The 16,040-nt window shown below is 36.7% G+C and overlaps 1 protein-coding gene and 1 long non-coding RNA gene across 3 annotated transcripts; one reads left to right on the forward strand and one right to left on the reverse strand.

Annotated features, from left to right (window-relative positions):
* LOC104750374 lies at nucleotides 1,597-2,497 on the forward strand. The gene is made up of 3 exons (XR_761599.1): nucleotides 1,597-1,669; nucleotides 2,039-2,142; nucleotides 2,252-2,497. It is a non-coding gene; the product is annotated as an uncharacterized LOC104750374 (long non-coding RNA).
* On the reverse strand, nucleotides 11,087-14,693 carry LOC104750375 (NAC domain-containing protein 86-like). 2 transcript variants are annotated; one of them, XM_010472161.2, is made up of 7 exons: nucleotides 14,419-14,693; nucleotides 13,102-13,379; nucleotides 12,685-13,017; nucleotides 12,257-12,613; nucleotides 12,076-12,160; nucleotides 11,605-11,971; nucleotides 11,087-11,523 (listed from the first exon to the last, which is right to left on the reverse strand). In XM_010472161.2, the coding sequence occupies exons 1-7, from the start codon at nucleotides 14,573-14,575 to the stop codon at nucleotides 11,310-11,312; spliced, it is 1,791 nt and encodes a 596-aa protein (XP_010470463.1). In that variant the 5' UTR covers nucleotides 14,576-14,693; the 3' UTR covers nucleotides 11,087-11,309. The 2 variants fall into 2 exon arrangements, with proteins under 2 accessions (XP_010470463.1, XP_010470462.1); XM_010472160.2 differs by having other exon boundaries at nucleotides 11,087-11,971.

The following is a 16,040-nucleotide window of genomic DNA, read 5'->3' on the forward strand; positions in this document are numbered from 1 at the left end:
CCCCCCCCCCCCCACCCCCAAAATCTCATAATTTGGTTCGTGGATGTTACACTTATTGATTGTAATGGCTTTCTATGATTTATTGTCAGCTAGGTTGTTAGTTTTCGAGCTGTTGTTGGTTAGAATTGCCGATTAAGTTATTTGGTTATTGGATATTTGATTTATGACAATTGATGATTATTTGGTTTATTGTTGGTTTATGTTTCCGCATTGGTCTGATGACATGTTTAATGTTGGAATTTATTAGTAATTATGGAGTTATTAATTAATGAATTAAAAAAACGAGTTGGTTAATTTCAGTTTGGTTTCAGAGCCCTTACGTAGGACATCTTGAATGGATCGTTTTAGACTGATTTAGGAATATTTAATTGGTTTAATTATTTCTTATTGCATGATGCTTGATGTGATTCATTAATTGATTTAATTAATTATGTGGTAGTTAATCAATTGTGTGTGGCATTGAGTCCTAAAATCAACTTATTCAAGTCTTTATTGAGATTCTTCGATGAGAATACATGGTAAGTTGTATGTTTTGTTGTGTGGTGGTTTATAGTTCTTAGTTTTTATTCTTTGTAGCACAGATGGCAAGAGGAGCTGGCAGACGTGGTCGTGGAGGAGCCTCGAGAGTGACGGGAGTGTGGCCTAGAGTACCACCGCGGAGCAAGTTGGAGGTTCTCATGCGCATCAGGAGGAGTTCGTAAGTGTGCCCAGTGTAGGTGCTAATGAGCCCGGTTTGGAAGCCGGTGTGGGAGCCGGTGAGGCTGACATTAGTGCTTGTTTTGCTTTTGTGGCCAATGTGGGTGCCAGTGGTGTTGGAGTTATGGGTGTGTGGGCATAGATGTCAATCGGGCTTGTGGCCCGCGGGCATAGCCCGTTAGGTGGCATAGCGGAGCGGATATGGGCCTTGTAATTGAAGCCCAAAAAATAGCGGGTCTGGAGGATTCATACCGTTTTGTCTGCGGGTGCGGCGGTCATGTCCATCGCGGGCAGTGGGTTATCCGATGGGCGATGAAAAATTCTGCTGCATCGTCTTTGTTAGTCTCCTAATTGGATGGTGAATCAGAGATTCGAATACGGAAGATATTAGGGATTCAGATGCGGAAGAGATTACGAGAGTGATTGGAAAGATGAATCGAGAGCACAAAAGTTTAATGCTACGGAAAACTACGAGAAAGATCTTGCAAGAGGTTCTTCTTCTTTTTCCATCATAATTCATAAGTCTCTTAAGATCTCTCAGTTTGTAATCCTACTTTACATGGGTTTGAGTATTTGCAGAGGTTGAACAACTTCTTGAACCCAAAGAAAGAGCAATTCTTCAACAAATCTGAAGATGATATCAACAGTAAGTTCTCTCAAGTGATTTTATCTTTAAGATTACATTTCACAGTCATTCTCATAGCAATCTAATGACCATTTGCTTCGGTTTAAATTCACAGTCATTTTTTTGATTGAGCTTTGTGCTTTGAGTTAGTACTCTATTGATGGTTTCAACGGTTCAACACTTTGTTTTTGTTTTTTTCCAGAGCTGAATTAGTGATTTGTTTTTGTTTTTGTTACTCTCTTTACTGTTTGTTCTCTCAATTTGGAAGGATACTTCATGTGGTTGCGTTAAAGACACCTAAGCTCCGGGGACAAGCATGGTTGTCTTCACTGAAGTCACAAGCCAATGGTACCTTTTCTCATGTCTTAAGTTCCAGCTCTTTCCATTATAAATTTGAGACTATAAAAAGCTCAGAAAGTTGCAGAGATTAACTTAGGAGTGGTAATTGAGTTTGATTGCTGATTATATTAAATTGAAGGAAATATGATGACATTAGATGTTGAGGGCAGACACAAGTGATTGCTAAGTAGTATACTAGTGAAATCTGAATTGCCATTACACATTACTATTCATATCATGGTGATGTGTGATGATCTGTTTGGGTGCAGCGGATACAATATGCAAAATCAAAGTCAGATTGTGTTCCTAAAGCCGAAGGGACTTTTGTGTTAATTTAGACGAAGCCACTTATTTTTTTAATTTTCTTTTGTTTTGTAGCTGGTGACATTGTTTGCTCTTGGGGTCGAGGAAAGGATGGGCAATTAGGTTACGGAGATGCAGTGGATCGACCTTCTCAAGTAACATGTTTACGTTGTTGCCATGTGAGATTCTTTTTTATTTGTCTTTAAAGTAATGAACAAAATTGCAGGATTTGGTTTCATGTGCGGACTTGAGTTTGCATCTAGTAACTCACGTCTTTTGGCTTTTCAGGTACTCAAGTCAATAGAGGAGAACATCGAGCTTCAGTGCAGGCACTATTGAGGATTCAATAGGATAGACCCATCAAAGTAGATACCAACAGTGGGACATGCACTATTGAGGATTCAATAGGATAGACCCATCAAAGTAGATACCAACAGTGGGACATGAACTTTGGTTTGGCTACAGCCTACAACAACCTTTAGGTAACCTTTGTCTAGCTTGTTTTAAAGTTCAAACCAAACCCTGTGACACACCTAGAAGCTTTGAAAGATAATTGAAAAATAAATATTTAGTAATTAGTAAATACTAACTAGATATTAAAAGATTTAGTCGTTTAGAGGTTGTATAAAAGCTGAAACCCTAAATAGTTTAGCAAATCACACACGACTTCATCGAGACACACGACTTCACGAGACACACCAAACCACGTGAAGTATTTGAATGCAGATGTGAAGTTTATAAGCCGGAACACAGCTGCAGCAGACGTTTACAAGTTCTATGAGAATGAAACAGAGAATTTAAAGAGAGAATTAGCTCACCTTCCAGGGAGGATTAGCCTCACTTCTGATTTGTGGACTGCAATCACTCATGAGGGCTACATGTGTCGAACAACACATTATGTTGACAGGAACTGGAAATTAAACAGCAAGATTATTGCTTTCTATGCTTTTCCGCCTCCACATTCAGGTATGCACATAGCAATGGAGATTCTAGAGAAGTGGAAGGATTGGGGAATTGAGAAAAAAGTGTTTTCCATCACGTTAGACAATGCTACTAACAATGACACAACACAAGATATTCTGAAATCTCAGCTTATGTTGCGGAATGATTTGTTGTGTGGAGGAGACTATTTTCATGTGTGATGTACAACACATATTCTCAACATCATTGTTCAGATTGGCATGACAAATATAGGTGATACAATGGATAAGATCAGAGAGAGTATCAAATATGTTCAAGCTTCTGAAAAACGTGAGATATTTTTTGGAAAATGTTGAAGCGGTTGGTCTACAGTTGATACTGGGCTTGATTATGGATGTGAAAACTAGATGGAATTCAACATACAAGATGCTTGATAGGGCTCTCAAGTATGGAGCTGCCTTTGGTAATCTCAAAGTCATTGATGGGAGAAACTATAAGTTTCACCCTACAGAAGTTGAATGGTACCGATTGAAGCAGATTTGTGAGTTTTTGGAGCCTTTTGATGAAAACACTAATCTGATCTCAGGTTCAACATATCCAACTTCAAACTTGTATTTCATGCGAGTTTGGAAGATCAACAATTGGTTGATATCGAATTCACATAGTCAAGATGAAGTCACCACCTCTTAAGCGGTATGTGAAGAGAATGGTATCAAATGGTTTCAGCCCTGAGGAAGGAGCATTGCTTACCAAGGATGTCAATGCAGTTCTTTTGAACCAGCCTCCACAGAGGAAGAAGGAGAGAAAGCATGATGTGGTTGTCTCTAAGGAAGTGAGTCCAATAATTCAGTGTAGAGTTGCAGAGAAATTACCATATCTTGGAAGCTTTGTACTTGATTGCTCTATCTTTGCAAAACGGTTTGCTTACTCACTTTGTGATCTAGGCTCTAGTATTAACTTGATGCCACATTTTGTTGCTGTGAAACTAGGGATGACAGAGTTCAAGCCAACTCAGATTGCTCTTATCTTAGCTGATAGATCCAAAAGAATTCCTGAAGGTGTCTTAGAGGATATTCAAATTAAGATTGAAAACTTCATGATTCTCACTGACTTTGTGGTGCTGAAGTATGATAAAGAGCATAAGGACTCTCTCATCTTAGGAAGATCTTTCTTGGCTACAGCAGGTGCCATCATAGTTGTACAGAAGGGCCACATAGCATTGAATGTGGTAGGTTTGAGTATTAACTTTGAGATGGATAAGCTGAGGAGGGCTCCTACTATTGATGGACAAACTTTTTCGGTTGAGAAAGTTTCTGTTACTCGAGTTGCAGGCTTAGCATCGATCGATGCTACATTAGCATCGGTCTACATCCCTCCACATCCAAGACCGAACTTGTCCAAAACAGTTGCTCCTAGTCAGAAACCTGTTTCCAAACAGAAACCTCCCCATTCCACACTCCATAATCCTCAGGTAAGGCAAATGTACACATCTTCTGCACCCAAACCCCCTCCTATCATCAACAAGGCTTTCAAAGGTACAAAAACTGTTTTGCAGTTAACCAAGCTACAAGATTATCGTAGAGCGCTTGTTTCTTTTGTTGATGATTTTGCAGGACACAAAAAAAGCAAACCCATCCCAAAATCCTGCCCTGGTCCTGTTCCTCATGTCCTTGGTAGACCTCACTCTTCTACTGCTTATACACCACCTTGGATGAAGAGGTCATGCTATGGAAGGCATTCACTGCCACGTTCTGATCCACCCGATGCCTCAGCTTCAACGCAGTCCAGCTAATGACTGAAAACAATCGCTTAGTGGGAGGCAACCCACTTCTAGGTTTTTATTTTCCTTTTGAATCATTTTTTTTTGGCATTGAGTCAATTTTTGTTTGAATTTTGTTTGAAATTATGAACTGTCTATCTATCATGTTGCTTTTAACTTGTGTTTGAGTGCTTCTTAACAGAATAATCATCCAAGGATTGATCCAACAACTCATTAACACAACTAACTGCAACTAACAAGGAGTCTCGGCCAAGAATTCACCATTCGTCGAGAGCATCGATCGACACTGCAATGGTGTCAGTCGACGCTAATGGGTAACAGAAACAGTTCATCTTTTCATTACAATTTTCAATACGTTTTGTTTCTTTTAGCTTTCCTCTTACTTGAAAACACTAGGGAAAGTGTCGTTTAAGTCTGGGGGAGGTTAGTACTAACTACTAACATAGTTTTGGTTTTTAGTGTGTCAAAACCGATTTTTGAGTCAAATTTTTCAAAATTGTGTTGGGGACTATGGGGGATGTATTCAACTTGACATTTTAAGTGATTTGTGTGAAAATTACAAATTCTATGTTATTCAATCATGGATTTTAAAAAGTCTATTAAAATTCACTGTTATTGAACTGATGATTTAAAAATCTACTTTAAAATCCATTAAAATCCACAGTTATTGAACTGATGATTTAAACATCTACTTTAAAATCCACTATTATTCAAAACAGTTTTGTGGATTAGGATTTTAATAATTTTTAGGATTCTGGAAGATTCTAGAGGATTTGTTTAGTTAAAAATATAGAAATCCAAATCTCATGGTTTTAGGTGGGATTTGAAAGAATTTTACAGAAAATCATATGAACTTCTCTAAAATCTATCAAAATTCTAAATTTCCTAAATCCCATCAAATTCTCCAAAATCATGGTTTGAATACACCCCCCTATGATTTTTCTTTTTAGGTGTATTGTCTTGGTTGATTAATGTTGCAGATTGAATCCACTAATCCGACTAATGAAAAATCCAATGGTTGACCAGTAAACCAGAGACATCCAAATTTCCAACGGAATTCATAAAAGCCTAAGGTAACTTCTGCACTTTTCTTTTATCTCATCAAGGAGATTGATGTTCATAGAGCTTGACTCCTTGTTCATACATGACAAGTAAGATTTTCAAAAAAAAATGGTATTCCTCTCCCTTATTTAAGTTGAAAAGATTATTCCTGAGAGCTTTGTTTAGAAAAAAAAAAGAGAATAAAAGATGAGATGATTTTGATCAGTTTAGAAAGGTAGGTAAATTACCTGTGACCTCATTATTCTACTCTTGAGTCAAATGATCACACAAAGCTTGGAAACGAGGATAGGTAAATTATCGATGACCCCATTATTCGCCTACAACTTTGAGAAAAAGAATTAAAAAAAAACAGCAAAGTAAGGCTCAAAGGAGGATAATAATAGAATAAGTCTGGGGGAGAGGAAGAATACCATATGTTGTAAAGAGTTATATCTTGCTTGTTATGGTATAGTACGGGAATGAGTCTAGAAGATTCTTGACATTGATCAAATTAATGAGACCCACCGATGAAGGCTTAACGGAGGAAGTAGTAGAATTTAGTTTGAATTTGGGATGCTATGAAAGTTAACGGAGAAGTACATGGTAGTTCAATTTGGATTTGTCTGCTAAGCATATGGATTATGGTTTGGATGATCATGGCATTACCTTAGAGAGAAACTGAGTTTCTGTGTTTTCAAACCTCTTTCACAGGTCTAAGTTTCTGTTTTGCTTGAGGGCAAGCAAATGCTAAGTCTGAGGGAGTTGATATATCATGGTTTTTATGGTTTTTAACCATGATATAAGGAGTCTTTTAGAGTCTTTTGATTTGGTTTCTAGGATGTTTTTGAGTCTATATAGGTTTTCTAGGATTTTGGCATGAAATGAGCAAAATAGAGCAATTAGAAAGGATTTTGGAGCATTTAATCAAAAAAATCAATTTGGAGTCTGATCCTATGAAGAGCATCGACCGACACCAAAGGAGCATCGGTTGACACCAAGCTGATCCGACACAAGACTTCAAAATTGGAAGTTTTACAAAGTTGCTCGAAGTTTTCCATATTTGCATCATTGGTCCCTGACGTGTTTTAGGACATATATATAGTGTTTTTGGGTTTTGTAAACCTTTAAGTTTTATTCAAGCAAGTTTTATTTTTCTGTAATCCTGTGAGATTTTGAGAGCTTTTGGGAGAGAGATCTGATCTGCTTTGAGAGAAGAATTCTTAAACCCCCTCTTTATTCTTTTAATCTCAATTGCTTATTATTCAGAATTATGTTTTGTTCTTCATTGAATATGTCTGAGTAGTTTGCTTGTTAGGTTCAAGATTTTTCACAGGGATTTTATGATTTATTAGATCTGTTTATTTAGAATTCATTATCTTTCTAGATCTTTATCATAGGTTGTTATTCATATTAATCATTGATTGGCCATCTAAAATTAATAACCTAGGAAAATAAATTGATATGAGAATATCATTGATTTTCCTGATAAAAACTTTTGATGAGCAAAATTATTTTCTGCAAAGAGATTTGATTTAGTAATTTTGGAAACTTATGTAAACTTGTTTTTAAAGCTGATTTTTAACCTAAAATTTTACAAAGAGATTTGGATTTTCTGGTTTTAAATTTAGATAATATTTGCAGTGAGAACAGAATTATTTTACAAAACTGTTTAGAGTTCTAGATCTGATCTTAATTGCTTGAATCCTAATTAATTTATTGATTTAATATTTCATAATTTCCTGAGAACTTCTCTGGACCTAGCTTTTTGATCATCTGAATTTACATAGCTTTTATTTAATATTTTGCATTGCTTTTCTTTATTTAAATCAACTTGTTTAGCGTAATCATAAAACTCTATAATTTATTGTGTAGACTTGAGTCCTTGTGGAATTCGACCCCTAAGTATTACAGTGACCTCTTAATTTGAGAGTGTAGCTTTAGGGTTAAATTTGAGCATATCACTCATTATCTGAGCAAGTTTGTTTGTGGATTCAACAACCTGTCAACAAAGCAAAACAAGAAGAAAGTGAAGGTTGTTAGTAGAGAAGTCATGGCCCGCGGGCATGCCCATTAGTCTGCAAAGCTAGGTGATACTAGGATTTTTGTTTGTCCTAGCAGGTTCAATTAACCTTACGTGTTGTAGTACTTAAGGTGTCAATCCAAATGGGATGTTGCTACCACTCAAAATTCAATCAAGATTTCACAAGTCCAGCCAATTCAAAAGAGTGTTTGTCTAACAATCCTAGAATGATGAAAATGCAAAACAAAAATGGACTACAGAACTAGAAACAAAGATGTACGACAAGAAGTAAATATGAGTAAAAAGCATAAATGAGTCTAAGCGTGAACTAAACAACAAGAACCGAAACAGTCTCATGAAAGCAATAAAAATCAGAAAGATGGAAGTCCTAAGGATGGGAGTAATTGATGTCGGTGGAATATCCTAGTCTACATAGTGTTTAACATGCCGCAAGCAAACTATCCCTAAACAATGAACATCACGACTTAGCTAATCCAATCTCTTGACAGAAGCTACTCAGACTCAACCACTTCCATACCTAGCTCTTGCTAGAGAAACATGGTCGAGCAGGCATGACAAACAAGTTCATTCACGTCAACATACATCCTAGACAACTAATCTCTTAGGCTAGGAATGCAAGTCTTTGGCAAAAGTTGGTCAGACATTTCATCGAACATCTTTTGGGTGTGGAAATATCTAAGACCTAGTTCCAATTGATCAGAGAGAAACTAATATTTCTAACTCTAGTCCAGAAGGGAATCATACAAATCAAAGCTTAAACACCCTACATCCTAAAATCCTCCATATAGTATATCCCATCCCCAAGAACTCTAACACTACTCAGATCCGAAATTCATCATCAAGAATGCAAACCCAGAAAACATTGAACAAAACATAGTAAGATAGATAGAAATGAGAAGAACAACTTTGTAGAAGAAATCCAATGCAAAAACTCAATAAAATCAAAGCTATCGGGATTACAAGATCGGAGAACGTTTTTGGTGGCTAGATAAACCTTTAGAAAAGAAACGAGATAAAAGATGTCTACGACAAAGACTTAACAAAATGTATATATAGTCCAACATGGAAAGCCCTAAACATAAAACGACAAGGTAAAGAGACGGTTTGGGAATCTCCTGAAGCGTGTAAGACAAAGCGTCTTCTGACATGTGTGATCGAGTCGGTGTGCGTCTAGTGGCTCGATTGGTATATGAAAGTGGCTCGAATGGTGTGAGTAGGATTGGCTCGAGCGGTGTGAGTGAAAGTGGCTCGAGCGTGGTTGGTGAAAGTGGCTCGAGTGTGGTCAGCTCGAAGGAGGTGCGGGGAGGTTGGCTCGAGCTGGGTATATACGCATCCACTAAAACGATGATAAATCTTGAACCACACCTCCGATTGGCTTGAAATAAACGACATTGGAAATATAACTCAATTCTGTACAACTTTTTTTAAGACGTCAAAAGCTGAATACCTAGACCAGGGGCTCGAGTGATGGCTCGAGAGTGGCTCGAGTGGTGGCTCGAGTGGTGGCTCGAGTGGTGACTCGAGTGTGGCTCGAGTGGTGGCTCGAGTGGTGACTCGAGAGTGGCTCGAGTGAGTGGCTCCACTGGTGACTTGAGAGTGGCTCGATTGGTGGTTCGAGTGGTGACTCGAGAGTGGCTCGAGAGACGGTTCCGGGAGTGTTGTGAGATTGGCTCAAGAGAGGGTTCCAGGAGTGTTGTGAGATTGGCTCAAGAGAGGGTTCCGGGAGTGTTGTGAGATTGGCTCGAGAGAGGGTTCCGGAGTGTTGTGCAGCGGATGGGTCGAGTGATGCGTTCCTGACGTCTCCTAGATACCTGAAATACTCTGAAATGCACAATATATGCAAGGATGATGCAAGAACTACCTAGACATGCAAAATGTATAGAAAGGACTAGAAATGATGCAAAACAATGAGTTATCCTAGCTAAATGCATGATAAATATATGCTAGGTATAGACAAAATATAGACATATCACTAGGCGGAGCGGGCATGGGAAGTGATACGTCGCTCGCCGCTCGTGGCAGACCTGTCTGCGGCGGATCACTGAAAATACAGGACCGTCACGGTCAGTCCGAACGGGCGCGGGCATGCCAGTTTGACATCTCTAGGTGTGGGATGAAATTGGAGAGAAATTTCCTCTCTATCAGATGTCTCTTGAAGTGTACCAGGTTGACCTAGTGGTTCAAAACCTGGATGAATGTGGCTGCCAGGAGGGTGCAAGCTGATTTGGTGTGGGTGCCTTTGTGGCAGAATTTAATGCCAAGTTTTCCTCTAGTAGGCGGGGGAGCGGTTGGAGTCGCAATCCCTTTGTGGTAGAATATAATGTCAATCTAAATGTCCATTGCATCATGCACAAAGAAATTGGAGTTGAATTCAACCACAAAATCATCCCAAATCATCTTAGCATGCACTCTTCTGGAAATCAGTCCTCCACCACGGATGTGCATCTCCCGTCATGTAGTGCATCGTTAGGTCAACCTAGTACCTCTTGGGACATCAGAGAGATTGGAAGTTATGCTTCAACCTACTCATCCACTCATTAGGCTCACCAGGTCAGTACTTCCCGAGAAGAAACCTGTACCAATTCTTTGCAACTGCTCCATCATCCTGAGATACGATGGGAGCTCCTCAGAAACTACAGCCCTCAACTACACTCCCACCACATGTATCACAACTGGAACTTGCACTAGTACAGATCTCGATAATCGTTGCAATAGAAATGTTAGTAGGTCCCCCAGCCAATCATCCCAATTCTAGGCTAACCGTGTTACAACTTCCCCACCCGGGAGTCCAGCACCAGAGGCCAAACCAGCACCGATATCGACTCCATCGGCTCCCCCGGCCCCGGCATCACCTCCACTGGCCACACTCACATACCTTTATGCCTCAAGCAACATAAAAATAATTCACCAATTAAATTTCTAAACCGTTCTAAACACTCATTCAATCCGTTCTACAACATGACCTGATTAAAATTCTTTAATTAATGATCCCAAGAATTCCAACAATTTACTTTGAAGCATTAAGCTCATTTTAATTGAGATATCACTTGGTAGACATTTCTTTTCGGGTTTGAACCATTGGTTAATAAAAAAATTGATAAGAAACATAATCTGGATATTAATGTTTAAATATTATAGTCTATGTATGCATTACAACAAAAAAAATAAGAAAAATATCTTTAGTAATAAAATTAACAAGTAAACAGTTTTCCACCCAATTTATCTCATATGGGCTGATCTTTTGTTGTCAAAAAGAATAATAATAACATTAACAAAAAAAACAATTAAACTTACTCATATTTTATATTGTACAGTGAATACTGAAATCGTTGACGTCCCAATCTATTCATGTATATGGCATGAATCTGCTCAGATATAATCTTACATAACAAAGGAAAAGAAACAAAAGATTGATCGTTCAGTCTGAGAGGTCATATAACTTAATACAGAAACAGAAAAGAACCACATATAATTCGAAGAAATCAGTTTGGTTTAGAGAAATGGGAAAAACAAAAGAGAGGAAATATGACCTAGCTAGTTTAAGGCATATATGACTTCAATACTCAAATAAGACTTATGGTAGAAACAGCTAAGATGATAGCAAGGGAAATCCCCAACTTCTTCAACAAGAAAATATCTTGAACCCACAAACCACGTTCATCAACTCTGCCTTTTTCCTTCTTCCAAATTTTTCTTCTCTCGACAGCATTTTCCATCATGAGTATTGTGCCCGGATTGTTGCAATCTCCTACCTTGGGCTGCGCCGAGTACCTTTCACTGCTTTGGTTTTTGTTATTGTTACCTCTTTGATGAACACAACGCATCAATAGAAGCATAGGAATGAAACCAAAAACATACGCGAGTTTTCTCCATGGTCCGAGAAATGTTGAGACTACTCCGTTCGTTTGAGGATTTATCTTTTCACGGACACGAGCCTCCTCTTTTGATGTCACGTTATGACAGAATTCATGGACACCCGTTGGATTTATATAAACTATAACGGTTTGCGATGGTACAATCTGTTGAAAGAATGTATTGGTTACTTGACGAGTTGTAACAAACAGTCCATGGCTAACCTCAACTTTCTTAACCACGTCAAAACGTGGCGAAATCTTTGTGTCATGATCACTCTTGTCCAAAAGAATCTCATTATGTTCGTTTTCTGAGAACTCAAGTGTAAAAGCATCATCCACATCTCCATTGTTGTTGTTAACGTCCATAAGATCTTCAAAAAAAAATAAATAAATAACAAAAACAAATAAAGAAATGACACTAAAATTAATAAGATAAACTTAATTCAAGATATTTAAAAAAAAAAAAAAAAGCTACCTTGATTTTCGTGTTCTTGAGTATCTCTATGATAGCTCCAAATATCTTCTATAGGAACCACCGTTGAGTGTTCTTCAATGAAGCTCTGAAATTTGAAACAAGATCAAACATAAAGTTATATTTGATAACACCAGTCACATATAAAATATTTTGCACTTAAAATATATTGAAGTACCACTACCTTTTCTAGTTCCTTGCTTGATACTCCTACCCATCTCAAGTTTTCAACAAGCCTTTCTTCCTTATACCTCCCATAATGTTCTTGCATATCTACAGCCTTCATGTTCGCCTGTATGCATGCGAGTTTTTCTCCGGAATAATTAAAGTCTCCATTGAAGGTTCCAGACGCAGAATCAAGACTGTTCCGTGGCTCTTGGGAGGATTGAGCCAATGCTATGATCTTGCTCAACATTTCATCTGTATCATTAGCTACGTTGTTTCCCAAATATTCTCCGTGTGTGAGATCTTCTACATAAAGTGGTGGCACCGTTGGCAACATACGATTTTGTAGTCTTGCACATTCTAACTCTATCTCAACCTATTATGAGAGGAGAACTAAAGATTAGTTTGAAAAAAAAAGTTTACATTTCCATTATCATTTAAATTTACCTTCGTTGGAGGATATGAGATTGTTCCATATTGAGACTGAGCTGGGAAGTTGAAGGAGGTGTCATGCGACATAAACTGATTCCATTTGTTTTCTATCGTTTCCATTTCTAGCGATGACGTATTACCGAGTTGAGTTAAGCCTCCTGTGTCGGGTGAGATTGGATATTCCGAGTTTTCTAGGTTTTCATACATTCCATCGGTATACAAACAAGTACTAGAAGTAGATTGTTCACTATTAGTCGTTGCTTTGTTCTTCATGCCATGGTGTTGTTTTTCTTCTATCTTGTTGGCTAAACCACTCTTCTTGAACACTCGACAAAGTGCATACGCATCCTGGAATGTTCATATATACTTGGTAATTAATATAATAATTAAGAAAAAAACTTTTAAAAAATTATAACTTTGCCGTTTGGTTACTTGTATGCCGGATTTAGATTCACATTCTTGCTCTTCAAGACGGTACTCATGCATGACCCAGTCGGTACGTGAGCCATGAGGCGCTCTACCTCGGTAATATACTAACGTTTTCTTTGTTCCAACCGTCCGCGAATGTGAATTGACTTTACGATCTTTCCCCGTAGCTTTCCAGTAACCGGCTTTTGTTGCCCGGTTTGTTCTTGATCCATTTGGATATTTCCGGTCTCGAGGACTGAAGAAAAACCATTCTAGGTCTTTACTTGGCAGCAAGGACTTCCCTGCAAGTTTAGCAAACAAGGATCACATGATTAATAGAACATTGTAATTAGGTTTATCCAACATTAATTTGTATACACTACTTAAAGAAGCCATAACATGACATTAAAATCCAAAAGATAAGGAAATAAGAAAAGAAAGACATATAAAATTGAAGGTGAAGTTGAGGGTGTAAGAGAAGCTTCCAAAACCCTAAAGCACATGTGAAATTATGAGTTACTTTTTTTTTTTTAATCTTCTTAACTTTTTTGACTCGGTCTTCCGAATTTGTCTCACTAGTCATCACCGCATCTCTCGGTTTTATTACAATCTATTTAAAGAATAAAGATGAGGGTGGGTCCATTTAAATTTTATTCTAAGATAAAGTTGGGATCGTTATTATATAGATTTAGTTCATAAAGCATTCACGTTAGATGCTAAGTTCGATGCGTGTCCTAGAGATACATAACTTGGTACGTACAATATGATAAAATAAACTAAAAATAATATAAGTACGTTAGGAAAATAAATATAAAAAGAAAAGAACATATATCTTTGAAAAGAAAGGACATCAAGTGTGTTGAACAAAAAAAAAAGAGAGACATTAAGTGTCTCTTCTCTCTAGGGTTAAACTTTCAAAAGGTAGTTTCACATTATGTAGTTTTTAGAAATGAATCTGTAATTCGTTATCCTAATTAAAGTCCAAAAAGATTGATCTTACAATAAACGTATCAGTTAAATGATTATGACCTAAATAATTAGAGGAAAAACAAGATAGCCTCTTCTCGGTTGCTATAATATATATATTGTCGTATGATTCGAGTGTAGTTTTCTTGTGTTTTATTTTCTTAGTAAACTAGGGGCTTTGCCCCTTTGTCCGACCAAAAAAAAAAAAATCTATATATATTGTCTTATTTAATTTGAACATGACACACAACAGCTTGATGTATAGACGATGCAGAATCATAAACGTATACCTTCCTCGATGGTAAATGTGGATGACAATAAAATGATGGATATGCATATGATGAGAACAACATAAGAGGGAAGAGAGAAATATACCGGGTAAATCCCAAGGTTCGCATTTGTAAAGATCAATCTCGGGAATGATCTCTAACTCGATCGTTCGACCATTAATCTTTCGCTTGAGGTAGTATATGACAAGCTCTTCGTCAGTTGGATGAAACCGGAAACCAGGAGGCATTGAAACAGGAGCCATATCCACTTCCCAATGTTGTAGCTAGAACCAAAATGATTGAAGGGACAAATATGAACATAAATATGTAGAACTTGAGAGAGAAAAAAAGGAGAAGGAGAAGGAGTGTGAATATAAAGAGAGAGTTATATATAAGAAAGAGGCGTAACATAAGGGTTTGAATTCGATCGATCAGTGATGGAATTGTAAGAAAGACAAAAAGAGATTAAAATTATGTAAAAGAAGATGCAAAAAGCATTTAGGGTCGGTTGCCAATTGCAAACCCCACAACATATCTTCTTCCACTTTAAGTCTTTAACTTTTCTTTTTACTTTAATGTGTTTATATATTTCCGTGTAAATTTGATTCTCAGTACCGTTCTTATTAAGCTTTTTTTTAGTATCATCTTCCTCAATATTGGAAAATTTAAAATATCAAGCCAAGTTATGGTTAGGCTTAAACCTTCAATTCATTATCTTTTGACATTTTGAGATTTGGTTCTATTGGAGTTGCATGTTTTAACGATTTCATATCACCGTAAAAATTATCACTTTCTTTTTCTCCTCTCTTTTTTTTGTTTTTAATTTTTTTTCCTTCATCTGTTTATTCCTCGTAAAATCAGAACCCCAAAACTAAAAATAAAGTATTTTCTCATATAATTAATTATTTCGTTCCTTTCCATCATTTCTCCGTTTGATTCCGTCAACAAATTTCACCAAGATGATAGGTTGGTTATAAAAAGTAGAGAACAATATATCAATGTAATTATAATTTTACAAATAAGCTAGTTGTGTAAATCTAAAATCAATATAACTAATTTTAAAAAGTTTCTGACTCATCACACTTTTTTATTTTTGAATTATATTTAAATAATCTTCTATTGTTAAAAAATAAGTACGTAACATTGGTATGTTATGAAATAGGTGCATTAAGTAAAAAAAATTGAAAATAGACTTCAATCATATCATTTCAAAATCAAACAAAATTTTCTAACATCTACTGAAAATTGCATTTTTTTTTTTGTTGGCAACATTGTGTTTTATTGAATACTAGATGAGGATCCGCCCGATGTGCGAGTTTAAAGTTTTATAAATGAAATTAAATTTATTAAAATTTGTTGTATGTTATATATAAATTTTATTTTTGTTATAATACACTGATTTATATCCATTTACAAATCTTTATCTATGTTACTATTAAAAGTATATTTTTTATACCTAAATGTACTCTTGTATGTTACAAAAATATTATTTATCACCATCTAGAAACTGTTTATATAAACACATAAGCCAAGTATATTACTTTCACTTCTGCATAGTTTTTTAATTACTAAAATTGTTCGCTCAAAAAACATTTTGAATAAAAAATGTATTACATAATATACTAATCAATGATGTATCATCACAATAATGTGTGACCACCATGGAGAAAACATCGGCTCCGCCTTCATCCCTTATGGAGAGAACCTTGCGTCCAACCTCCTCCACCA

The sequence above is a fragment of the Camelina sativa genome, chromosome 16 (assembly GCF_000633955.1).
Source record: "Camelina sativa cultivar DH55 chromosome 16, Cs, whole genome shotgun sequence".
Lineage (NCBI taxonomy): Eukaryota > Viridiplantae > Streptophyta > Magnoliopsida > Brassicales > Brassicaceae > Camelina > Camelina sativa.